General features: G+C 39.3%; 2 protein-coding genes across 7 annotated transcripts in view; one reads left to right on the plus strand and one right to left on the minus strand.

Annotated features, from left to right (window-relative positions):
• PRMT9 (protein arginine methyltransferase 9) overlaps positions 1-2,702 on the plus strand; it is a 28,099-nt gene extending 25,397 nt beyond the window's left edge. For all 5 annotated transcript variants that reach the window (XM_068404031.1, XM_068404030.1, XM_068404032.1 and 2 more), the window contains 3 exons: positions 1,347-1,500; positions 2,069-2,191; positions 2,373-2,702. In XM_068404031.1, the coding sequence (XP_068260132.1) occupies positions 1,347-1,500; positions 2,069-2,191; positions 2,373-2,588 (493 nt within the window). In that variant the 3' untranslated portion in view covers positions 2,589-2,702. The remainder of the gene's footprint in view (positions 1-1,346; positions 1,501-2,068; positions 2,192-2,372) is intronic.
• Positions 2,703-5,042: 2,340 nt separating this feature from the next.
• TMEM184C (transmembrane protein 184C) lies at positions 5,043-16,463 on the minus strand. Of its 2 annotated transcripts, none has more exons than XM_068404145.1 (10): positions 16,125-16,463; positions 14,498-14,628; positions 14,364-14,400; positions 12,207-12,412; positions 11,329-11,403; positions 10,345-10,438; positions 8,802-8,914; positions 7,985-8,084; positions 7,308-7,479; positions 5,043-6,848 (listed from the first exon to the last, which is right to left on the minus strand). In XM_068404145.1, the coding sequence occupies exons 1-10, from the start codon at positions 16,239-16,241 to the stop codon at positions 6,556-6,558; spliced, it is 1,338 nt and encodes a 445-aa protein (XP_068260246.1). In that variant the 5' UTR covers positions 16,242-16,463; the 3' UTR covers positions 5,043-6,555. The 2 variants fall into 2 exon arrangements, with proteins under 2 accessions (XP_068260246.1, XP_068260247.1); XM_068404146.1 differs by lacking the exon at positions 16,125-16,463 and adding an exon at positions 15,234-15,323.
• Positions 16,464-27,231: the final 10,768 nt, after the last annotated feature.

Below are 27,231 nucleotides of genomic sequence, written 5' to 3' on the forward strand. Positions count from 1 at the left end.
TCTGAAAACTTTTGAAAAATATTCCTTCTAACTACAAAATTACTGTCCTGTTGGTTTTGTAGAGCAGGAAAAGCTTGTTTTCTGAATGGATTGAACCTCCCAGAGTGTTTCTGGTGGGACCATTGTATACACGTATCTTTTAAAAAAAAGTGTCAAGATTTCACTTTCATAGACTTTTTTATATTTTGTATGTAAGAATATGAATGGAAGATCTTACTGCTTGGTCTGTCAGAAGTTCCCAGGATAAGCCAGCATCTCAGTGACAACTGAGGTAGCTTTTAGTACAGGGTTAGAAAAGCCTGGATTCATGTACATGTCAAACTGTTGTTGGAACAAACTGGTACTGCTAAAAGACAAACATGCGGTGGTAGAACAGCCAGGGAGGCAGCAATAAAGCTAGCTGTTACCCATGGCAGGAGGGGTGGGAAGGAGAAATAAAATATTAGAAATGGGTAGCAAAAAAAGTAAATGTGAAATGAGTTTATCCCCTTTTGTGGTGCTAGGGAATCTTCTCTGTTCATCCTCAGGCTTAGTGGTGGCAGAATATTCAAGATTATTTGTGTTCATTACCTTTTCTAAGTTTTGAATAAATCTTTGGATGACTTGAAAGATCTTTAAAACTAATGGGAAATTACTCTGACTTTTGTCGTATGCAGAATCAAATCTGTGGCATGAAAATACATCCAATAGCACACTACTTAGCTACCCAATTCCTATGAAAAGAGGCCTGCTATAGGAAAAGGAAACCTAAAACAATCTGTATTGAATTGGAGGTGTTTGATACTATGCTGAGTGAAAGCTTCTATGGTGTTGCTGCTCTCAGCAGTGTGATATTCTGTAGCAAGAGACTGGTCAAGGCTCAGGTGTTTTTTCAGGAAAAAATGCTGTGTCCTGTACTGCTGTCAACTTCAGTTAAACACTTAAAGAAGGGTGATTTGAATTCCTGCCAGGTTTTGTTTCCCTGTGGGTATGCTGCCTCCTTAACCAGTGTATGCTGCCCCCAAACAGTATGTACTTCCTGACTTCCAGTTTTATTAAGTATTTCTGCCAGTCCTTCAGTATTAGATGCTGGTGCTATGAGTAAATTCCACTGTCTTCATCTTGAAATATCACTGTTTCGAATACTGATGCTGAGGAAAGATTACTTAGTTCCACAGTTTTAGTATGATGTGACAAGTTTTCCTTTTTTGTATGACACAGCTGTCTGGTCAAATGAGATCAAACTCAAATGCTTACGAGCACTTGACTTCAGAGGAAGAACTACTGTGCCTTTCTTAAATGTAGTTATGTTCTTTCATTATTCTTGAATGATATGCTTTAGAGTTGAAATCTCTCTCATTTTACAGATGTTTGCTTCACAGTGGAGGGAAGATTTTCCCACAGTATGTGCTGGTATATGGGATGCTTGTAGAATCAGAATCTCTGTTACTGGAGAGTGCTGTTCAGGGAACAGAACCAACTCTTGGGTTTAATATAGCCCCTTTTATCAACCAGTTCAAGGTATGAAGTTGGTGGGTGTCTTCCAGGCACAGTTCCAAAGCCTGCAGCTGTCTAGCTGTTTAGTTTTGGTGTAAACTGCAAGAAAACTGAAGAGCTGAGATTTTTTCGTATTGTTGAAGTTATGGAGACGTTTATGGTGTGGGAGAAGTTCTGTCTGAGTAATAAAAGATGCACTTTCTGAAACTAACTGCATGTTTTGCAGACAGTGTCTGCTTCCAGAACTGATAACGCTTGAAGTTTGTAGTTATCACTGAGGCACCGGTAGGGATGTTATGCAGAAAGGCTCTTGTTGTACTTAGTCTTAGAGAAACCAAGGTCACTGCTAAATTTCTCACTGCTTATGAGTGAAGAGCCAAAGGGGGGTGTGACTGTGCTGTTGCTATCTCCTTCATCACCTTGTATCCCAACAGTCACATTTCAAAAGGGATTAGAAGGGTTTATTTTGTATTTTGTCTGTCTCTTACAGGCGTTACAGTAACTCCTAGAAACTCTTGCATTATGATTAAGTCTTTTAACTTTTCACTTTTTAATGGCTATTGATGCCTGAAGTTATGGTATATACTCTTAGGTACCTGTTCGTGTGTATTTGGATCTCTCTACGTTACCGTGTCAACCCTTGAGCAAGCCAGCAGAGCTTTTAAGGCTAGATCTCATGAACCCTCTGTTGAACAGCTCCAGCAGAGAAGTGAAGGTGAGTTGCGTATACATAAAAGTTAGAAGTGCGCTTAACTGCTGTCCTGCAGAGCTGCTCATTAATTGCTCACCTTGGCTGAAAACTTGAATATAGAACTTATTTGTCTGCATTTATCTCTGAAATGGAACTTCTTTGAAAAGGCTGTAACTGATTAAACTAATATTTTAAATATTTTTAGGTACAAATTTGTAAGTCTGGCCAAGTCACTGCAATTCCCTTCTGGTATCACATACATCTAGATGAAGACCATAGCTTGAATACATCTGATGAGTTCTCGCACTGGAAACAAGCTGCAGTTGTTCTTGATGAGCCCATCCAAGTTCAGGTTGGAGATGAACTTGTGCTTGATGTTCAACACCATAAAAGCAATATTAGCATTACAGTTAAACGGTGAAGAATGTCATGTGTAAACTGATTTGTGGTTAATTACCTATGCATAAATTGACTGTTCATAACATCACTGATGTTAATTTATATTAAAGTCTAAATTTCATCTGCTGATCAAAAAGGCTATTTTGTTGCTTTAATAGTAGATATTTACATTCCACTGATGGACTGAACCTTGCATGGTAAGGGTATCTGACCAAGCTGTTAGGGGCGGTGGTGTCTTCACTGCAGGAAAAACCTGATTGCTAACTATTGCAGTGACTGCAACAGTGGGACAGACTTCTCTTGCTACTGTATCATCTCGTAAGAAAAACAGCATCCAGATGCCTGTACCAGAAATAAACAGCTGTGGCTCTTCAGGATAGAGTCCTTGTTTCACAAACTGTAGTTCCACTTCTCAGTTGCCAAAGCATCCTACTTTAAGTGTATTGAGAAGTTAGCCTTGTAGTAGGGACCACAAGTTAGTGTTGCACATAGACAATTATAAAAAGTTGTAAAGGAGTGCTGTATGGTGGAAGGTAAAGCTAGTAAACTTTTTAGAATCCCTCAGGGAATCATTTCTTGTAATATAACAGGCCTGAACTTGTCTCTGATTCAAAGTTGTGTAAAATATTACATCAGTCACCACAGTACTCCTGCATCTCTTCTACAGTGTGACATTTTGGTATAATGTAGGTAATAAGTTCCTTGGATTAAATTTATACCCAAATGGAAGATTAATGAAAGCTTCTACCTCAGCATTGATTCTGCCCCTGTAGAGATACGAGCAAGACGCTTAGCAAGATAGATACTTCTGTAGCTAAGTTTCTGTATAGTGTCAGTGCTGTCTGTCCAATGTAGAAGAGGCATTTCTGTGATCTTCCCTGAACAGGAGCCTGTGTAAAGAGCCACCCACAAATAATTTTTCTAGAATCTCACTGCATGGAAGATCCATCTGTACTCTTCATTAGGTCAAATGTTTCAGATAGGTGCTCTCAGTTTAACTTCAGGGGAGTGTTGGAGCTGTGGTTGTCCCAGCCTGCAGCTGAACCTGCACCTGATAGATTGCTGTAATAATTCCTCCTCCTAGAAGGGTGGAGGAAAGGTCTCCAATTTATTTTATGACTAAGTCAAGTTTTCTGAAGACAATCTAACTGGATACCATCCTTTATCCAAGGGGTACAATGCATTACAAAATGTAAGTGAATCAGAGTAGGAGAGAGGCTTTTCATACTACGCAGAAAACAGCTTTTCTTAAAAAACACATGCAAACCACCCAAACAAAACCATGATCCATAAAATCTGAGTTACTGTCTGACACAACTAACGGGTGCAGGATATTTCCCCCAAAGTGCAGTTTTATAGAGAAGTGTTTAGGCTTCCCATGCTGAAAGACCTCTGATAAAAGCAAAAAACATTAAATAGTAGTGGTTAGGCATATTTATTAAGCTTTTTAGCAATTAATAAGAAAGCAAAATGAGTTAAAGAAAAATTAAGGACATATTCTACCCTTACTCAATGAGACTAAGTAAAAGGCTGAAAATGACCATTACTGAGTTTTCAAGCAGTGTGTTAAGTAAGGCAAGAGCAATCTTTAAGACTACTGGTTAAAAGGTGGGAGAAGATATAGCATAAAACAATGGAGGAACAAAGATGGTTAATATAAAGATGGACTATTTGCACATGAACTTTATATATAAGCTTGATAGGTCACGCTGTGGAACACTGCTGTAGTAGTAGTTTTCAAAAGACAGGGTAGGTGTCATTGAAAGAGTTCTATTTTGGAAATTTAGTAGCAATCTTTAATGGAAAGGTATGATCCTGTAAGCTACTGCTATAATGAAAAAATAACTTTTCTCCCACAAAAACCAAAAATGCAGGAATACTGTGCACATGGAATAACTGAGTAATAATAAAGTAATTTGTAGCTTTCTAGAAATTCTGTGAAAGAAGCAACCAAGACACTTAACTAGCTGTTTTCCTATCAAAGTCCCCTTTCTGTACCTTACCTAAGTTTTACACTAAACAGACATAACTTCAAGTATGAAAAAAAAATCTTCAGTGTGACATTTTTGAAAAGCTAGAGTGCAGCAGCTTCCAGCATCTCTGATCCTTCGGATATTACTTCTACCAATGCCCCTTTTTACCTGTATACGTGCAGGAAATCAGATTATTTCTAATAGTGGCTACAGTGGGCACTAAGTCCCCGGGTGTTGTGAGCTTTTACAAGTTGTTTCCTTTTAGAATATGGCTATTACATGGATAAAAAGATACCTGTAATCAAGCATAAGTAAGTAGATTCTGATTCTTCATAAGCTCAGATAAGAATTCCCTTTTCAGTACAAGCCTTAAAATCCTGAAAGCACAAACTCTTGTACTAGTTATACTTAAGATCCCCTTCTTGCATGAAGAGGACAGTTGTATTCATGTGTCATTCACATTCTTAAATTACTGTAGCAGTAAATCAAATTGAAAGAAGGTGTACAGTTTAAATAAAATCTTTAATTGCTTAATTTACAAAAAAGGCAATGACTTGGCAAAATGAAAATTATGATTTGCACTTTCCCACTAACTTCAGATACAGCAAGTACATAGTCAACTATGAAATATGCAGCCTAGTGAGTAAGGCGCAATATTTACATCACACTAGTACTGCAAAAAAAAGCACTTAAGATGAATTTAGTGTGACAGCCAGAAGTTAACCATTTATCCTGTAAATGCTAACAATGATGAAAAAGAAACTTCAGATGTCAATTAAAAGGTCAGTGCTCTAGGGTTTGGGTTTTTTTTTGTCAGATTGCAAACATGCAATAGTACTAAAAATCTGGTAATGGGATAAAAACAATACCCCTCTGATTCTGTCAGTTTTTGCAAAATAACATTTTGATACAAGTGTACTTCTTGGTCTGAAATCTAATGCTAGTAACACCAGTATTAGACTAGTGATTACTTTTACCTTAGCAAAGATCTTTTCTGGGGTCATAGAGGGGAAAAAAAATCAACTATCACATTTGAATCCAGGCTATACTAGAAGCATAATACAATAATCACACACACAAATTTATGAATACAATTTACTACAGACACATTGTCAAGATATCCTGCTTTAACAGCTTAAAAAAAACTTAAGTGTTAAAGAATTTATTGCAGCCCAAAATAAAGAAATCAGTTTTGTTTTTTGCTTCCTTTCTGACATCCTTTATTCCCTTCCCCCTGTTTATTTTAAGGGGGTAACCATTATTATTTTAGAAGGATAGGAAAAAAGTAGTCAAGTGTAAGGTATTAATCCAAAACCTATCATCCTGGCTGTCTCTTCTGAATGTAAAAGACTTACGAATTATGAGCTACAAGGACAACAGATATGCAAACCATATATTCTGGGCATGGAATTTTATAGCAAGGCCTTTAGGGAATGCTTTCTTTGTATAGATTCTTTACTGATGCTCTGTAACAATTATCTTCATGAAGGGGTTTTATTTAGCTATGCAGGAAAGGGAAGAAGATGGCATCTGTACAGAAGTTACCATTTCGTCCACACTCCTTTCAGCATTGGGGTATGGAAGTTACCACCATTAGGAGGACAGGCAAAGCTAACACAAACACTTTTTGCTACTGCCAGTCCTTAAATTACATTCTTGAAATTAAGTTTTCCCATTGCTAGTAGTACTTACACTTCATCTTTAGAAGAGCAGAGTATTTTTTCAAATGTTTCTTTTGTATTAATAAAAGTCTGGTATTTTTAAGTGTTAAGCAGTTTAAGGAGTTGATTCTTAAATTTATGCAGAAACCTTTACAGTGTGCGTGTTTTATATTCATGGGGTACTCACAGATACTCACATCCATTATCGATTCAGAATTCAGAGGTCAGTTACAGCCCTATCCTCTTCCTGTCTGCGCAGTAGCTTTTCAACTTTCAGCATTAATAGTACATGTTAGCAGAACATGTGTGGCAAGCATGTAACAGACTCCTTGACACATTCGAAGAACAGGTGAGTTTAACTTTTATCCAAAGCTTTCTCTGATAAATTGTGCTCTCGTCCAGGTGACTCCTCAGCATCTCGAATAGCAGAAGGGTTATAAATACCATCAATTGCAGGGGCTGTTGTCGGTGTTGTGAGAGGTGTCACAGTGTGTCCAAACCCCTGATAATGACCCATGGGTGAAGATGGCATTGAAGAAGCATCAGAAATTGGGTCTTGAGTAGATGAAGACAGTAAACTTGTATGCTCGTTTTGTTCCTGATCTTCAGCAAAAAACATTTTCCTTGGCTGGCCCAAAACTGTCCTTCCTAGAATTATGCCAAATGAAAATACTTTTTAATACTTGCAGCACTATACCAAGGTCTTTGAACACATCAACTCTAAAATAGGCATGTTAAATTAGAAGATGAGCCTCTGTTTTGTAACAGTTTTACATGGGCATTGTTAGCTTTAATAAATAAAAGGATGTCTTTCCATTTCAAAAAAACAACAACAGAAAAATCACAGCAAAAAGTACATCCCTCTCTTCTACCTAACACACCTGAAACTTACCCTGACATCCATCTATTTAAAAGAAAAATTAAAAACTAGATTCCAAATCAGTCAGGAGCAAAGTGCCAGACAAACCATGAAATCCTCTAGGGATGCAGCTGCCACTAATTGGGTATGGAATGTTCTCAAGGTACTAGAGAGATGGGTAATAGTGTAAAATGAAGCTAGAAATACATATGCTGTTAACAGATCATACAAATCTGTCTGTTACTTACCAACATTTCGAACCTGTTCCGATATATCTGCCCTTATATCAGAGATATCCCACATGGCAAGAAAAGAGTCAAAGCACGACCCTTCTTCAGCTTCTTGAACATAAGGTTTATAGGAAAAACTGTAGTGATGCGCAATAGCAGCCAGGAACATCTCAACACAAATGATAAAATCCTGCAATGAGAGAAATGATTGACGTAATCATTCATAACTGGAGAAAAATAGTTCCTGGGTTCCTTCTACAACTGAAAGACTGCAATTGCCTTGGGATACTGGCATCAGCTACTTTTCCACCAGAGGTAGGATATCCTTGGCAGGCTTCAGAGAGCCATGCGTACTACATACATATTGGAAACAGTCCTTGCCTGATGGACTGACTTGCTGGAAGCAGATATTCAACAAGCAGCATCTCTACAATGAATTATTGCAAGAAGAAATGCAAGGATATCCAACAGAAGTAATTAACTGGGGCACATTCCTTCTGCTCAACACATGGCTATACTCGTGTTGAGCATAAAACTCACCTGGGGTGACTGGCTGAAACTTAGCCCAACTTACAAGAAATTCAGTACTAATCTAGCCTGTGTTAATTTAAGTGAGTATGACAATATTTGCTTGAGATCAGGTATGCCATCTTACTTATAGCCATTCCTCCTAAGAAGTAACCGTCTGCTCCTACCTGTAGGCCGGTAGCCACAGCTTCCACACTTTGCCATTCCCAGGTGTGTTTCTCAGAAATAACGCCAACTTTCACCAACAATGCAATCAGCACAGCTTGCCTATAAAGATTATTTTTTATTATTATTATTATTACAGTAGTGCCAAAAAAACTCCAAGCAAATCTGGTAAACAAGGCCTGTTCGTATGTATACATATGTATGTACATAGGAAGAATCTTTCAAAAAACTTACTGTCTACATAATTAGATTTTAAGAGGAGGAAAGCAAAACAAGAAGTGTCATTCACCCATGGTCCTAAAGACCAACAGAGAACACAATGAAAGAAGAGTTTGTTGTTCCAGTTAGTTATTAGAACAAGTTGCTTCTCTTTCAGGGTATTACTGCAGCCCACAGAGTAATGTTCAGATAGTCAAATGCACTCACTCATTAGCAGCTAAGTGTGAGCAATGCTTAAAATAGTAATTTATCGTTAACTTATAGTAACTTATTCTGAAAAAGTTAAAGTAATTCTTTTACTTTAAAAAAGTAAAAACAAAAAACCACAACTCATTTTTTGTTTTGAAATACCTGCCAGTGAAGAATCTAATAAATTATGTTCTTGAGAATCACCTTACAAAATAGCAAGTCTAAAAAATAATCTCAAGTGAACAAGACTGCTCTGTCCAACATACTAGTCCCTTTTCCCCCTTACAGCACTTCACTAAGATTATGGGTAGATTTTTTTGAGGCCTCTAACCTCAGTAACAAATCCAGCCTTTTTAGCTCTTTCATGATCCACCCTGAGAGCAAGAAGCAATAAGTAAATAATTCACTTACCAGAAAGAAACAAAAACTACCATCTTCACACAAAGGAACTTGCCAACAGGTTGGATAGGGTTCAGTTCTTCACGTAGTACTTTATAAAACAGCACCAGACAATACATAGCAAACTAACAAAAGAAAATGAAGAAAAGCTTTCAAATCCTTATTTATTTTGTGAGGGAGGTGTTTTACAGCATCTCTTCAGTTAAAAAATATATCACAGTACAATACAAACTTAAAAAGCTATCTATTCTAGAAAAGAGGCTCTGGGTTTATGGAATCTTTGCCTTACTGTTTTAAAGCAGACTTTTTTTTTTGCCTGAAAGTGTGTTTCTGAAATGCACGGTATTGGCAGAGAGAGACTGAGGTCATCTATCTACACACTAAAGCAAAGCATAGGAAGGTCCCATAAAATCTTTTCAATGCCAAGCACATCTCTAGGGAAAATGGCATAAAAAGCACATGTTCTTTCAGGCTCCTGTTAATAACACCTCAAATGTTGCCTCTTTATGAGAGATGAGGCAGTGAATGCAATCTTCACTGCAAATCTGAACAAGTTTCCTATTAATGACAACTACCAGCAACTGAACTAATGTATAGTTAAACCTAAGGAACTGATCTCCCCTTTTCACACACATTCTCCCAACCTCTTACTACTAAGTTTCTTTAAGCAGTCATGACAACCAGGACATGCGGAAGTTGTGCTGCTGCTGGGACTGCTGTCACAGCAGAAAGCAGTTACAGCTCCTTCCATAACAGTCACCCATCAAACACAGTGGTGGCAGTAGGAGGATGCCCTTTCCAGATGGGATGTCGTGCTGTTCCGACTCCTGCTGCTGTTGCCAAGAGAAGCAAGAAGCTAGAAGGCTAAGCAGCAAGCAGCCAGAGCTGCCACTCTCTCCTCTTGCAATAGCTCCTGTGTAATGCGCCCTAGGTGAAGCAGAAAATGATTCCTTTGCATTCCCAGCAAGCCACTAGATGCAATCCCTGACCTCCAGAATGAAACTTTCAAGTCCAGGGGCTGACATCTTACTCTTACCCTAACATCATCTGGCAGCTGAACCAACAAGACAAGGTGTGAGGTAGGCCAGAATCTCAGCACTGCATGCACAGTTTCCATTTTTTCCTGTCAACGTTGTTACCACCAGCTTTGTAACGCAGTATTTTTAACGTAGCAACTACTGATTCTCTGTAGGTGTGCTGGGAGGAAGCTACAGGGGGAGACTGAAGGCATCTCTTCTGCAGAGGGGCAAGTCTGCAGCTCTAACATGCCTGGGCCATAGCACTTCACCCATCAAATAGTTTGGGGTAGAGAGGTAGGACACTTTATTGCTTTATGGAGCTTCATAGAAAAAATAATAGAAGTTTTAGATTATCTGTTTTCCTAGTGTTTTGCATATATAGTATTTAACAGTAACTTTGACTTACAGTGGGAAATATTCTGCCCATAAGAACTACCAGACATTAACACAATTACTGTCAATAGTTCACATAGAAGATTCACATAATACCAACACAATGACTTAGAAGAGCAGAAAGATGTAGTCTTGATACTCACTAGCTGTGACATGTTGTTAAGTATAACCAAGTAAGTCCAAGCATTGTTGAAGCTGAAGTTTCCTTCATCATACACTCCCACGAGTTCGCAAATTCTGAAAGAATGTTTAATCATTGTGTAGTAAAAGGTTGCTTTCTTGAAGTGCTAAATCTTCATTACATCCATCAACCGTTAGAATCCAAAATCTCTTTTGGTACTCAAATATGGGCACTGGGGGGTCTGCACAAGAATCAGTTTCTGACAGCATATGGCATAGGAAGTTCATATTGTATTTTCCATAAAAGAAATAGTGTTTGAATGCAGGGTTAACATATCCCATTGTTGAATGAATGCAACAATTAAACATCAAATTTTTTTAGCTGTTTTGTTTTTAACTGTTAGAACACATACAGCTAATATTTATATGGATATTCTTTGTGAGTAGCAGCTTCTTCCGCAGTCCCACAGAGTTAACAGTAATGACCATCAATACAAAGTTCATGAAATTAAGTTTTCAGCATCAACATGCATAACTGCCTGCTATTCCTTTACAACAACAGGTTATATGATATGTATGAAGGCACACAGTCAGGCTTGTCACATGCAAAGTTTAATAAAATTTTAAAAGTTACATGAAACCTGACTTTAAAAATACCCAATTGTTGAAGCCAATAAGAAAAGGGAGAAGGAGGGAAAAGAAGACTCTAAAAATTAGAGATCATAAAAAATGTCTTTCCCACATAAACTACTTCACATTCTCTCCCACTGCTTTCAGCAGCAGGTATTAAATATTTATTACTTCAATTCTGCAAATAGTCATTCGCTATAGAGAAGTCATAAAGGGATCATAGATTGATTCAAATTGCTAAGACCCATTTAGCATGTAAAACGATGAGTCTGCTTTCAAACTGCCTTGATTCAACACAAAGGGCATGAAAATTCTTTCCAGTGTAACTCAAAATTACATCTTGAAGATCAATATTAATTATTTATGAGCATACTTACAAAGCAATAATGGTAGTAAACGGTCTGACAACAGTGTACTGCAAAACACCCAGTTTACATCTAAATAATAAAACTCTGCAAGAGAAACACAAAATTCACTGTACAAGAATTCAAAGACAATTCACTTATGGAAGTTTCCTGTTCTCAGTAGTTTCACTAAACTGAATTTTTATTTCATGGTGATTTCAACTTCTGCTTCTAGGACTTCAGATGCTACAGTGTCTACTGTGTATATAAGCAATACACAAAAGACCTAGACTTTTACAGATACGTAACAGGAAATACTCAAATGATTCACTTCTTTTAGCCATGGAAAGCTTCTGGCTGGGCTAAACAAAGAGAATGCAATTTTCACTGTGTTTGAAGATGTTTAAGAATGACTTAGATTCAAAGTTTGTCTTTAACATTTTAAAGAGCTTTATTAAAATCTCTTAAGAGAGATGCTTATGAGATTAAGCATGGAGAAACAAGCAGTTCAGGGGCATATGGCCTTTCGTCCTTCACCACTGCAAGTAAAAGCAACAGGCTATCTGCTCTACCAGCGATTCTACATGAGGTTTTTGGCAAATGTTATACGATAGCAAAGGAAGCAAATTCAAGGAGACCTTTTTCCAGTATTTTTCAAAAATAATGAAGTTTCCCTCAGCACCACCTGAGTCAAGGCATGTTAGTAACTAAGTGTGATTTATAGGATGTTTTACAGCTAGATGAAAACGTGTTCACAGCTGCTCAGTAGGGGTTCATAGTTGATGAACAGAATGTGTGCAAACCATAAACTGACTCTACCAAACAACAACAGTTATACTACTAAACATGAAAACAAAATTTTTGCATCTGATTACGCATCTTAAAATTTTAAGATGTCGTCATATACTCACTCTCCCATAGCCCACGACGGACAACAACATAGAGGTGGCAGATGTCTCTGCTGATCTTTCGCTTCTATTATTAATACGAGGTTTGGGTACCGGTTGGTTAGATAATTTGAAAGAAAAACCATAAAATTATAGATGACATAAGCTTCATAGCATTCTCGACATGTATCCACATATATTGCAATGTTGGGGTATTTCAAAGCTATCCACTGTAAGAAGAGAGGTACACAAAAAGTTACATGCAAGAAAGACAAAAGTGATTCCAATGACAATGCTGGCCGGCTACTTCAGCAAGCAATACTTCATTAGACAGCAGGCACTAATTAAACAGGGCTTGAAGCATTTGACTAATGAGAGTGTGATTCTACAGCTAGAAAATAACGTTCTGTAAAAATACAAGTCGAACTTCAGATTGCATCTCTGCTGCTTCAAACGGAAGCATGCTTAAAGCACGGCTCAAGAGATGCTCTGTATATTTGACCACACAATTCAGTCTTTCATTTAAAAGTAACTGAGGAGATGGTTCCCTACACATAACCTACTCCTGTTAGGAGGAGACAAGATAGAACTGTTTCCTGAAATCCACACATTCATTGTCAATATGGGTTTAAGAACTAAGTTTTTAGTCCGTCAGCATAAAGTTGATTTCTTTTGGTATCCAATGTGTAGATGTTTGCTCTGGCATGTTTGCAAAATATAGAAGAAAGCAGCAGATTCGCCTTAAAGCAGCAGTCATCCTTCTAAACCAGAATTTAAGACAGAAAAGTGATTTTTTTGCAAAACTGTGATTATGGGTCAGCTATGAGAGCTTTCAATTTTTAATTTTGAGTATCACACTACTGTTACACTGTTCAGTACAACCTGCACTACAGGTTTGTTTTTTGTTTTCGTTTCTTTTTTTGGCCAGGGAGGTGTAGTTAAATAGAGGGAGGTCTTTTGAGTTTACTGTGCTTCCCTAGGTTGTAGTAGAGCGAATTTTGTGCCTTCTCTGACCTTCTTACTAGAACTACAGGAAGATGCTTCACATCCTCATCACAGTTAAGAAATACTACAGATGACAGATGCTGCAACACCTTTGTGGAAGGTGTAATACTGCATCTGGTAAACTGAGAATACAGTACTTGAATCTGAAAAGAGAACTTCATGTTCAGCTCAGATTAAGCACTCTAGGAGGATACCATATATGCAACAAAGGCCATAAGACCCAGGAGTCTGAGGAAAGGTTTCAGTATATCAGAAATGTCCCTGAATTCCTGGCTAAAGCTCATTTAATTAGCAGATAATTTTCTTCCAAAGGAAAATTCTATAGTTGAAATTGAAATATCAACCTGAGGTAGCTGACATTCCCCACAGGAAACAGACAATGTTGTTTTCCTCCACACTCTCCTTCACTCTCAGATACTCTAAATCCCAGTCTTTAAAAAATGGAGAACATACATAAGGGTGACACTTCATAAACACTCAAGAGATGGGAGGAAAATCAAAGGAAAAGTTCCTGGAAAGCTGTCTTTTATGGGGGAAACAGAAGCATTTGCAATATCAAGAGGTGATGACAACATGTAAACACACATCCTGTACAGTCCACAGATGTAGTATGTTGCTTAGCTCTGGCTGAAATCATCTCCACAGGTGACGTATTTACATGAACCATATCTATCTGGCATGGCCAATAGAATCGATCACATAAAAGTATTCAGCAGTGGATTTTTTGTGGGATCTTACCCTTTGCCCCCTGAAGCAAAAAGGAATAATTTTAGCACTAAGCATAACTTGGGAAAGAATTTTAGTATTAAATCTAACTTGGGAAAGAAAGGTAAGGCGCTGAATTTTGAGACAGTACTTGTATCAGTCTGGTTTCCAGTTCAGCTGTTACTGAAGATGGAAGGACCAAAAGCAGGCTTTTGTTGTACCCCTTTCCACATCTGTCCCAAACGATACTCCAGGACAGCGTTAAGAAGGGTTAGCAAAAGCGATCCCACATGCAGGTCATACTACCACTAGAACTACGCTCCTGATGCACTCCATAAAGAGGAATGCCCAGAGGTTTCTAGGACTACGACTCTCCATGCAGCACAGTTTCTGCTAACAGTGACACTGTTTTCCCTCACTCCCACAGCAAACAGAATTTTATTGAGCTGTTAACAGTAAGAGAACACTTACACTGTCTAAACTGTAAATCGGCACCATCCATAGAATCCTGTTACAATAACAAAAGAACATTTAATATTACTAGTAGTATTTTTAGTCTGAATTAAAGTCAACATTTGTAGCACAGGTAAAATGTGAAATGTTACCTTATTATTGGTTTCTGTAATTCAGGTTGAGTATAATGGACTAAGTGTTGTAGTATTCCCCAGAGAGATATTGGTATAGTCATTAGTAGAAATATCCCAGCAATAAACCATGCCTTGGTATGAATTCCAACCTTGCAAAGAAAAAGAGGAACACAAGATCAAAGTTTCAGTATTAACACTTTAAAGTTTTACTAGTATAGCAAGAAAAATTATTCACAGTATAAAAAGATAAATTAAGTTTTAAGATGGACATAAAGTACATATCCCAACATTAAGTTTAGTTTTTCTAACTCTCCTTTTCAAAGACACAAAATCCCAAAGTCTCCCTTGCAATCTGTTGATGTGGCTTAAGAGTAAAACTTAAAAACTCAAAAGAAAAGATGAGAAATCTTGCAAAACCAAAGAAAAACATCACCAATAAACACAAAACATTCTACAAAACCATAATAATGCTCACTATTTAATTTACAGAAAGCCACAATGGATTACTTGCTTTAGGTCTGGAACTTGTCTCAGTTCAGTGCTTCACTGTAAAGGTTGTGAAAGCTTGTGGGTTTAAAGTATTTTTAGCTTTAAAGTCAAGTTCCAACCAGTAATCAATTTCAACTAGTTTCACTTAACAATCTGAAATAGATATGCATGTATATACATAAATATATAATGTCTGCTAAAACACAGGGCTATGATTTTAAACCAAAGCTCTCTGAAAAATAGCTATATTAATAATCCTAAGTACCAAAAACTGAGAAACATAGTAGACTCTTCTCAAGCAGGTTTTTTTTGAGAATATCTTCTCTGATCCCCTACTGTACATGAACATCCCACGTCTTCTGTTGCTTTCCAGTTCAAAGGTCGCTTTTGAGTACTTTGTCTACCAGAATCAGATTTAGTGTTTTTGAAATTTCAGATACCACTTTGATATAAACATCCATTATGCTGAACACATGAAGGCATCAGAACAGGGTTTCAAAATCTGAAATTTAAAATACACTGAAGATAGATTTTACTGTCATTAAGTGCTTAAAATTATACCATGAAAAAGCTTACCTCCAGAGGAACAAGCCAAATTGGACAATATATATTTTAAGGTTAAAACTTTTTGTTAGAAAAGTAACACTGTCACCTGTGTGCGTAATTCATATGCTGCATTCATGACATGCTACGGTATCACCAGCATGAAAGAGAAGCTTGCTTTGCCTATTCTCTCAACTCTCCCTGATCAGACAGAATTACCCACGATAAGGGGTTATGAACACCAGTACTACCACGGAGTGTCAACACCCAAGTCCTGGGCAGGGCAGCGGCAGGGCTCCAGCCGTGCTCCTACAGAGGCCGACTCCAGTTTCTTGAGCATCGCATCAACTGCTCGAACACCAACTGTTATTGAACCGGAAGGAGACAGAAGCCCTGTCCTGTTCCATCTCGCTTCGTTTGTGCTGTAACAGCAGGACGAGCGCACGCAGCAGCGCCGCGGAACTTCTCCCGCTCCGGGGGTCTCCACCCGGGGCCGCAGGACGCTGCCAACTACCCCTGAGGAGCGGAGCCGCCCGGGCTGACACCCTCCCCCCACCCCGCCCCCAGGCCCAGCCGCGGGGCTCCCGCCGCGCCCCCCCCAACGGCCCCTCACCTCCAGCTTCTGCAGCTCCCAGACGCAGAGCGGCACCACCACCAGCAGCCCCACGATGTACAGCAGCACCACGAGCGGCCGGATCCACCGCCGCCAGTTCCCGCAGGTGCACGGCATGGCCGCACCGACACCCGCGCTCCTCACACCGACCCGCGGCGCCTCAGCGGGCTGGCGCCGGGGCCGGCAGCCCCCGCGGGGCGCTCATCACCGGCAGGGCCGCCCGCACGCCCCGCCAGCTCACATCAGCCGCCGGCTCGCCTCCGCTCCGCGCCTCACCGCCCTCCTCAGCCCGGCTGGTCCCGGCCCGCCGCGGGGCGCCCGGCGCTGCCCTGGCCCGGCCCGGCCCGGCCCGGCGCAGCACCGCCCCCCGCGCCCGCGGCACTTCCGCCCGGCAGCCCTTCCGCCTGCCCCGCCCTAACCTCACCGGCCGCGCCGATTGGCTTCTCGCCCTGCCTATCGCAGGGGCTGCTCTGCCCACCGCGGGCGGCTGAGAGCGCGGCCAGCACCTGGGTCAAGGGCCGGTAGCGGGTTGGCCATGTCCTCCCCGGAAGGATGGTCTCTTCCGCCTGCCCCCCCCCCCCCCCCCTCCCCCGGCAATGGTCTCTCCCGCGCGGAGGAGTTGTGGCGGGAGGGCAGCTGGGCGCGGGCTCGCGCGACGTGCGCGTGGCTGACGGGCGGCGGGGCCCGTCATTCCGGCTGACGTGAAGGCTCCAGCGGGCAGATGAATAATGAAAATGTGTATTAAATTTTTATATTAAATTTCAAGTACTTGCTGGACAGTTATTTTTTTGCTTTAGAAGTGGCTTATAAAAGCTGCTAAAATGCGAGTTAACGCCATAGTAGTCGCTGACGAAGCCCAGGGCGTCAGGCGCTGAGCTAAATCAGGACCCTTGGTGACAGTCTGCCCAATGCCCGAGGATCTGCAGCCCTAAGGTGCTGAAGGAGGCAAATGCAGATTTTAGATTGAGGCGTGACTGCGAAGTGTATGCTGGAAGAAACCGCGTGGAGTAAGAGGTACTAAGGAACAGTGACGGGGTCTCGCTCCTTTTTCTCTCTCTAGCTAAATTCCTGACTTTTTTTTTCCATTTTTTCCCCTGCATTGAAGTTGTTTGCCCAGGCTTCCCACTATTAAGTTACCGATGGTGCAGACCCTTATTCAAATAATGAAGCTACATGTTTTTTTCAGTAGTTGTCTCTATTGTTGAAATGAATGGAAACATGTTTTTATTGGATGTATGCACAGTGAAAGAACATTTCCTACTCAGCAAACTGCAAAACCCCCAAACTTGTCAAACGGTTTATCCCAGAGTTGACATAACCAGCAGTGTGAGGCCAGATTCCTGTTTGGGAGATCTCTTTTGCCCTTCACATGCTGCATTGATGTGGCATCTAACAGGTCACAGGGCTACGTGTGTGGATGAGGCAGCAGCTCATCTCGGAAGGAAGTGTTCAGTGGTTTGGCTACTATGAGCTGCCAAAGCAACTCTTCCCTGTCTCCTCCAAGGAAATGTCAAGGAGGCCGAACTCAGCCCACAAGCCAACAGTTGAACTATGCTGGCTTAGCCAGAAATTGAGATTGTGATGACGGCTGTTAAAGTTTCCTTCTCCATCCAATGTCTTAGGAGGCAAAGCAACCCAAGGTGTTATGGATATCCTCAGTAACTTGTAGGTTCCTCTGCAAGTGAGGGGGAGTTATGAGAACCTTTCTTTTCCACCTGGATATCATCTATTTTATTTAGTCTAGTACTTCCCTTGCCCACCTGCGGCGGGCGGCAAGGAAGGCACAGACTCTGAGATCGAGGATGCAAGGGCCTAAAGCCGAAAGGCCTAAGGCTTTTTATTGTTATGCTACTACTCTATTTAACTGCTACAATGCAGGAGCCAGACTAGGCAGTTCAAGATAACATCAACATTCACACGCTAAGCACTCATCACCCATTCTGGGAAGAGCCAGTGTTCTGGACTCAAAACATCAACAACCATTCCTTGTTTTCAGCTCAGTGTTCAGAACTGACCTTCCACACATGTTTACTTCTTTCATGCCTCAAAAAGCCCTGTGAACTGGTCTCGGCTCCTTTATCTTAGAAGCAAGCAAAAACTATTCTCAGTGCAGTGTTCCCAAGCAAATCTTATGTTCCCCAAGTAAAGCACAGCTGTTTGCAGACTGAGGGTCTTCCACACCCACCATTACCTAGCGCTTAGAATAGTGGTCTGAATTAGTCATCTCAGCAGCAGCTGAGAGTAAAAAGTCTGATATTCCAATTGCCATTTCTACCGTTTTCTACCAGCCAGTGAATTAACTATAAATTTAATTTAAGCTTAAGGATAAGAAACATTTTACGGGAACTGAAAGATCATCCCTGTGTTACAGATATAATAAAAATTCAGTGGAGGTAAGCGATTTGTTTGAGGTTATGTCAGACTTGTGAACAGAATCTTGTTCACTGATACTGACACTAAAGAAGAGTTCTTCCTATACTGTTTTGAGCTGAAATACTACATTTCTGTATTTTATTACCAAACCAGTATTAAGGTGTCTATTCTGTTCACCTTTGCTCTTTGTACATAACCCTTTCTTGGCAAGATGGTACAAGAAGTAGGTCAGTGAGAAGCTAACAAGCTGAGTCATACTGAATAATAAAAAGAAGAATGTAAATATAAATACTTTTCTCAAACATGTAACAGACACAAAAGCAAATATTTCCAACATTTCCAGAAAAGCAGACAACACAAATGCATGAGTACTAGAAATAAATATGATGGTAACTTCTCCATAATTAATATATCCAAAATGACAGATAACATTACATCATTAATGAATAAACACTTTTTTTTTTTGAAGTTCAGGATTTTTTTTTAATTCCCCCTGTACTTTAGTTCATTGAAGGTCAAGCACTGGTTTGGTTTTTGGTTTTTGTGGTTTTTTTTTTTGCTTCCCTAAGAATATCAAGCTGAGAGCTGGGTTCTTAGTGATGTTCTTGGTACAAGTTCTTGCATCGTTTGTAGGACTCGTAGGGTTTTTTCAGCACTCACTGCCCTAAAAAATCCTTGGGGAGAACTTAAACGCTTCACAGACTTAAAATCACTGTTTTGAATCTATCCAATCTTTTTCTGTCTACTGGTGTTTTGTGTGCTTGCCTCAGGTTCCAAAGTAGGCATCACTGCCAGAACAAGTCTCATCTTTTTATAGTTAGATTTCTTAGAAAGCAAAGCTTGCCACAGTTGTGTCATACGGTTACTGGCCTGACCTCCCCCTTTAGTGAACTCGAACCTTTTGGTCAGTTTCAGCCAAATCTGAGTCAAGGGTCAAAGTCCCAAACTCCAAAATACTTTCCTGTAAGTTTTGTGAAGGTTGTTAAAGGGGAAACAGCCAAACTAATGCTTGTCTCTACCATCCTGAAGGAAAGGAACCTCACTTTATTCATCCTGCTTATCACAAGCATACTCACTGGCCAGTCACTGTAGATTAATTTTAATTAATATGAACAACATTGAACTAAAACCCCTAATAAATGTTTTAAACCCTGCTGGCTTTGATTTCCTGTGATGCCCTAGGGGTTGATATACTAGTCTGAATCTATGCAAGAGAGGTAATACGGTTATTAAATTGGATACCTTTGTCCAGTGGCAGTTGTGATGTAAAGCCATATTGTAAACATGTAAGTAGATATAAATCCTGAAAAAAGATTAAAGGAATGCATCTCTGCAAGTCGATTGTTTTGAATACTTTCAGAAAATTTTTCTACAAAACAAATTGAAAGTAGATTGCTTTTTTACCATAAATCCGAGGCTTTAGGGTATTTTAACAGTCTAGAGGGAAAGCAGATTTTCCACCAATTCAACTCAAAATACGTGAGCAAGTAATGCTCAAACAACTTTGGAAAATGCCAATATTAGAATATGTAAATAAAAGTACCTTTCATAGGAGAGGTGAAACAATTGTTCTGTTCTACTTAGCATTGGTAAGGACTTAACTGGAAAATTGTGCATGATGTTAAAAAAAAAAAGGAAAGATGTGTCTGCTGAGAACAACCAGCATGATCAGAAGTTAAAAATGCAGACACTTTCAGGAAAAACTAAAATAACTGTGTTTAGAGAAGACTTAAAAGAAACATGATAAATGTGTGCTACAAAAATAAGAATTATATTCTGTTATTTTTGATGTAGGTAGCACAAGTGCGCTGAAACTGTGGCAAGAGGAATTTTGTATATTTAAGCACTGAAACAGATTCGTTTCAGTGATCTCCACCATTGAAGGTTCTTATTGGAAATCTTCGACTTCCATGTCCCAGAAATTATTCTGGGGTTTAATCAGAAGAGGAACTGTTCTGATCTGTGAGGTTCTAGTCTTTGGTTAGGAAATTCCCTTTTTCACTGCTCTTGTCATTTAAGAGAACTGAGGGCGTATTCTGTCTTTGTTGTGCCAAGCTTCCATTGTCAAGAATCAATTCTGCTTCTAAACAACATGGCCCTCAAGATGTAGCATTCTTGTGAGCTGATAGTTATATTCTTGTTCCTTAGTCATGTTTGAGTAACAGAGAAAGCAACTGTATGAAATCTCATCCTCACACATAGATTCATGTTCATGAATTTATAATTTTTCAAAGTATTGTGCAGTGAAAAAGTTGTAATTGACACATAAGAGAAGGGATCACTTCCCCAAGTGGTGTATGGGTTGTCAGTGAACTAGCACCACTGTGTGGGACTAATTCTATCTCCAGAACACACACAAGCACCCTTGTTTTCAGCAAGATACTGCGTGTGAAATATTGCTAAAAAACAAACCAACAGAGTTCATCTTCACTAACTATTAAGGCTTCTAATATTAAAGAAAAGAGTAACAAAGCTACTCCCCAGAACTTGGAGATAACAGCTGTAGTAGCATCATTCTCCACTACTGGAAAGACTGATGTGAATTATTGTTGATGTCAATCATTATGTACATTCTGCTCTCATGAATTTCAAATTTATTTAAAAGAGAGTTATGTCAAAACATAATAAACTGGGATTATTCCTTAGTATATGGAACCCTATAAATAATTTACTAAATTAAAATGGCAAAGAAATAGACTATTTTATAATTGCAGTTGGAAAAATATGTGGTATATATTATTCATGAATTATATTTTTATTTATATACCATTAGTTTCATAGGTTTCCTGATTTTTCCTTCTTACTTTGTATTATGCAAATGCAGACCCTTAGTGATAACTGAGCTGTTCATCTTGCCTGATCAGAATTTCACTGTGGGGTGGACAATAAGGATTAAATTCAAATTCTCATGCAGTGAAAAACAGAGATTTCCCCTCTTGTATTATGGTGGTGTTACTGTCAGCTATTTGAGGTGTGCATCCAATAGCATACAGCTGATTAGTTCACACTCCACTCTGGTGCTTACTCACACCAGCAACCTTTCTAGTGCATTTTTATTTAATTTTATTAAAACTTAATGAGAGTTAAAAACTCAATTTAATTTATTTTTTTTCTTTCCATCATCAATTTTCTGTCACAGGGCTGTCACCAGTTCTAAGAAATTGATCTTTGTTATGGAAATGCTGCCATCACATCCTGATTACTTCCTTGTTTCTTTTGTGGATGATCATTGAAGGGAATGGCTGTTGTTAGGATCCAGAAGCATCTGTAACCAGCAGTTTGGGTGGTAGCTTAAGATGCGGCTTCATTGTTTTCATGGTTACTCAGATTTTTGCGTGTTAGCTAGCTGGGGACTTGTTAGCTACCTACTAGCGCTAGGCTGGTTGGCATTTTAAAACACGAGCTCCTGTTGCAGTGAACGGAGTTAATGGACATCTGTCTGTGCTTGGCAAAGCACTGATAGAGTTGTATTCATTTATTTTATGTATGATGCCTCAAAATAAATTAAGCACTGTAACAGTAGGTGCTGTGTAAAAGGAAGCAGTGAACATGAAATAATTAAGTGTAAATAACCCTCATACCCAGCTCCTCAGAAGGGCACATTTATCATTCCTGTGAAAGAATGGAAAGAATGCATGCCAAAGGTTTGGAAATTCAGCAAGATTATTATGAAGTCTTCATGCCACTTGGTTCTCAAAGGAAGAATCTCCCTGTAGAATTCTGTAATAAAAAAACCTTTCCAAAATTTTATCAGATATTACTTGCAGTAAAGAACAAACATTTAGATTCTGTTTTAACTGAGCCAGTATACCTCTTTGCTAAAAGTCCATGCTCCAGATGAAGGACAAATTAAAATTCACAGATTTTTGGGATGTTTTCTGTAACAAAGAGGACTATTTGGTATGATTTGTTAAGGAAGCTCTTATTTAATGTGAGAGTGACTGAGCACTGGAACAGGTTGCCCAGAGAGATTGTGGAGTCTCCATCTTTGGAGGTACTCAAGACTTAACTGGACATGGTCCCGGGCAACCAGCTCTAGGTAGCCTTGCTTGAGCAGGGGGTTGGACAAGGTGACCTCCATAGGTCCCTTCCAACCTCAACCATTCTCATTATGGCATTCATAGGAATAAAATATATGCCAGAATAATATGGTGGCATAATATGGTGGAAAAGATGCTGCTTAACACCTTCTCTACAACAAATTTTTTCAACTCTGACAAAGATCATACAAAAAAATAACTCCCATACCCCATCACCCATGAAGAAAGAAAACTGTGGTGTGGACCATGACCAGAGGTTCCTTCCAACCACAACTTTTTTCATTAAGCTTAAAAATATATTAATTTATTGTAAATAGCATTAGCTGCAAATCATCTTTTCTCCTGTATCTGTTACGTGCCTTTCTGTTGAGAAGTTAGCAGATTTTTACTGAGAACTCTTTTCGTTACTGCTGAGGTTTTGTTTATGACCAGGATTCCTGAACTTTGGTATGTAAGTTTTTCCAGGACATGATCTGGCCTGGTAGAGAAGCAGACAGTGCTGTTGCTTAGGTTGTACCTGCTGTTACAGCCACTGTCAGTGCTCATTCAGAAAATGTTTGTGAACTGTGATAAAAAAACCACGCTCCGTCATCTCTTACCTTGCAGCTACAGCTTTAAAACACAGTATACATACCCATCTGGGATTGTTAACAGAGTTTCAACTGCTGGAACCTCTCTCTTCTTTCACTCCCCTTCTTAGGAGAGAATATGTGGGACCTGCATAAGTTCCTCAGCATTATAGGCAAGGATGGACTCGCCTGTAGGTGGGGCACAGGGACTATTTCTGGGCAAGTTTTCATCTCAGCCAAATTGAGACATTAGCATTGCCGGTATCGTATTGAACGTGAGCCAGGCAGCAGACGACTGTGAAGCTAAACTAAAAACTGGGGATCCTTTTAACTGAGTTCTGGTTTTTGAGCCTTTGATATATCAGGCAATAAAATTACCCTAGAATAACTGAAACTGATCCAAGAAGGGGAAAGAAATATGTGAACCCAAATATGAGGGAAGAACAATACAGAAGGGTCAACTCCATGATCACCACCTTCCGTTCTTCATGGTATCAGCTTCTGCTGCAAAAGTGTGCTTCCTTCTGATTAATACTGCCACAGCAAGAAGCAGATATTAGCTGGCAACTGGTTAGAATAGAATAGAATAGAATAGAATAGAATAGAATAGAATAGAATAGAATAGAATAGAATAGAATATTTCAGTTGGAAGGGACCTACAACGATCATCTAGTCCAACTGCCTGACCATTTTAGGGATGACCAAAAGTTAAAGCACGGTATTAAGGGCATTGTTTGAATGCTTCTTAAACACTGACAGGCTTGGGGCATCGACCACCTCTCTGGGAAGCCTGTGCCAGTGTTTGACTGCCCTCTCGGTAAAGAAATGCTTCCTAATGTCCAGTCTAAACCTCCCCTGCTTCAGCTTTGAACCATTCCCACGCGTGCTGTCACTGGATAGCAGGGAGAAGAGATCAGCACCTCCCTCTCCACTTTCCCTTCTCAGGAAGCTGTAGAGAGCAATGGTGTCACCCCTCAGCCTCCTTTTCTCCAAACTAGACATCCCAAAGTCCTTAGCCACTCCTCATACGACATTCGTTCCAGCCCTTTCACCATCAGTTCAGCCTATACAGCCTGTCAGGGAAACAGTGCTCCATATACAGGTCTGTTCCTTTAAGAGACAAACATATTACCTGGTATTTCCTACTGAGAAGATATACATTATAAATGTGATAATATCAGAGAGTGAGGAATACACTGAAAGGTTTTGCAGCTATGCAAAATTGTGAACTTACCTGGGGAAAAATATCTTCAGGATTTTCCATACAGGCATCCCATATTTCACAGCCTTCCACATAAGAAGTCATTTAAAAATCTCTGAGGCTGTTACAAAATGTTGTTTTACCACAGTTAAGCAGCATTTTATTTCCATTTTCTCTTGATTGCTGCCTGCTTCAACAGACAGCTATCTGATTGTGCTGCATACTTGACTGGCAAAAAAACACATTAAAATACTGCAATAGATGCATTTATGATGACTAAATTTATAGTTTTCTTGACTAGCTAAGCACTTCGTAACGTGTATAGCCCTTTACTCGTATTTCCCAGGTAAAGCTGCTCAGATGAAACAAGTAAAAACAGAGATGTGTTTTCCTATTGCAAAATCAAAACAAGGGGACAAACTGCACTACTGTTCATTGTATGTTCTGCCTAAAAATAACTAAAATGATATGTATTCAGAAGCATGGTTTTGCTTAAAAGATGTATAGAGCCTATTTTAAAATGTTCCATGTTCCTGAATTATCTCAGTTTTATTAATTGATACTTTCTTCCAAAATCCCAACTTCATTCTTAGTTGTTTCATAAAGGGAAAGAAGAAAAGTGCATACCCTGAAGGATACTGGAAGAGTATTTATGCAGCTATGACTGAGGTATTGTGTAAACCAAATACCATAGTATAGCGTGAGTAACCACTAGGATGTGCTCTCGGCCTAAAATTGAAGCCCTGGTACTTAAGAGACTGAAGTTTCAAAATTCTGGTGTCATGTAAACATAAAACCCTAGTATTCTCATTTGGAGGTTACAGAAAATAAGTACAAATTGAGGTTTTTGTAAGGAAAGAAATGAGGTATTTCAATGACAGGAAAATTTTCCTATCATGCAAGTATCCTTAGCAGGCATATTTGAAGTGAGAGTTTACTAAAGGAGTGTCACAGCCGTGACCATACTCAGTTTATTGAATATCTAACATTAGAACAGAACTTTTATTGCTGGAAATTATGCGTATTGTTGCAAGGTGTGGTCTCTGCACATAGGATACGCACCTGAGGTCCTACCACAATACATGCAACATCTTTACACAAAAAAAATTAAATGTGTTCTATAACAAAATACTTGCGCTCTTGGTCTTCTGTTGCTTGTTGTGTCAAACAGTGCTCAACTAAGATTTGTGGATTTAAACTGATATACGGAATTACTGATTGTAAAACAATGTATGTTTATCAAGATGTAGAGTTCTGAAAATTGTTATGATGGAAACATTGGAAGCACAGCTGTTGAAGTTTGCAATTTGTCATTTCAGTAATACTGACATGTTTTGTCAGTTTTGATACCTTAGCCTAGAAATCGTTTCATATGTTAGGATTTTCCAGCACTTGCCACTTTATAGTGGCTAACATGCTCTTAAGTTGTGTATGTAAAAAGTAGATTGATAAACCATGCAAGAGAACTTATGGAAGGACCTGTTTTAACTGTTCAAGCCAAGAATATGATGTGGAGGGGTTGGGAGCTGGCAATCCTTTCAAGCCAGCAACAGTTCTTACAGGCATACAGAATTACAGAATTCCTTCAGCAAGGAAGGGAGGAAGCATCCTACTTTTGGAGTTTTTTGTTTTCTCTTTTGGATTTTCCATCTTAAAAAACATAGCAAGAGCATAAAAATGTTAAAGATTCCTAAAATACTTTGATGTTTATGTAGTATGGACAATGCTGTTACTGGTAGTGATTGAGTGATCTGATAAGCCTTTTCTTTAATTTGAGTGATTGTCTAACTGATGCATCAAGCTTGCATAATATTAAATATAATATTTCCAATCATTCCTTCTAACACCCCTCAAAAACTGAGGTTTACTAAAGGTGAGTTTTGATCATGCTTTCTCAGTTATTTACCTATCAGTGTTGCTACCCGAATTGAAAGGTAGCACTGCAAAGTTTTGTGTATTCTTTGAAAAAAACCCCCACAATGTAAAACACTTTAAAAGAAGTCATCCTTGGTCAGTTAAAACATGTCAGCATAACAACTCTTTCTTCTGAAGAATAAGATTTTCTCTCTTTTCTTTCTTCTGAGAGTCATGAACTGAGTTGTAGTCTGAGAGCCAGGAATTTCTCCATTCTAATTCTGATACCGACTCAGCTGTAGCCTATGGCAATTTATCACAATTTTTAATATATGTAAAATGGAAATATTTGTCCAGGGGGGATATGAAGATTAATTACTTAATATTTATAAATTGTTCTGAAAATCAGCTTTATGCAGATATTATGATTATTTCTGAGCAATTGATTCTAATCTAGGATGAGGCCTAGAAAAGGACTTAAACACCTGATGCTCAAGTCAGGTGAAATTTAGATGCCCTGGGTCAAAATTGCAGTCCTAAAATTGTTTACAGTCTGCCACGTAACCCTGGAGGTACCTAAGTTTTATTGGAAGCTCCAGCGTTTTTTATTATGAGGTGCATAAAGTACTCCAGCAGTGCTCATTCCTGCTCTCAAAGGTACTTAAGCCTTAACAGGACTGAGCAGCCTAGTAATTAACTCAGGCTAATGCCCAGTAGGTGTCCAGAAATGAAGCATTCCTCTGCATGTCTCCCTGGAGAGTTAAATGCAGTAGGTGAGCTCTAACAATGCGTACTAGGCCAGCACCCTGCAGCAACAGCTGGCCCCACAGTGTAAAAATCTGTTTCTCTTCAGACTTCTGAGCTCAGTGCTCAGAACAGACAGAAATGTGGATGAGATCCAGGTTCAATTCCCTTGTCTGTCTTCTGAAAGGACTCAATCCCTCATTTGGACCATGCTTTAGTCAGCTGGCAGACGGCTCTTTAGAATGTAGGAAGGATCCTCCCATCTTTGATTTCACTTTCCAAAGAAGATACTCACTCTTCACTGTCAGCATTTAAGTCTTGCAGTT

This window comes from Nyctibius grandis, chromosome 6, assembly GCF_013368605.1.
Source record: "Nyctibius grandis isolate bNycGra1 chromosome 6, bNycGra1.pri, whole genome shotgun sequence".
Lineage (NCBI taxonomy): Eukaryota > Metazoa > Chordata > Aves > Nyctibiiformes > Nyctibiidae > Nyctibius > Nyctibius grandis.

Bases quoted from the DNA above. Each gene is read 5' to 3' on its own strand.
- TMEM184C (XM_068404145.1), bottom strand. From the start codon at position 16,241: ATGCCGTGCACCTGCGGGAACTGGCGGCGGTGGATCCGGCCGCTCGTG. The intron at 8,085-8,801 runs GTAAGTGAATTA...TAATCTTTATAG, and splicing joins GTAGTTTTTGTTTCTTTCTG to GCAAGCTGTGCTGATTGCAT. The intron at 6,849-7,307 runs GTAAGTAACAGA...GCATAATTCTAG, and splicing joins GGAACAGGTTCGAAATGTTG to GAAGGACAGTTTTGGGCCAG.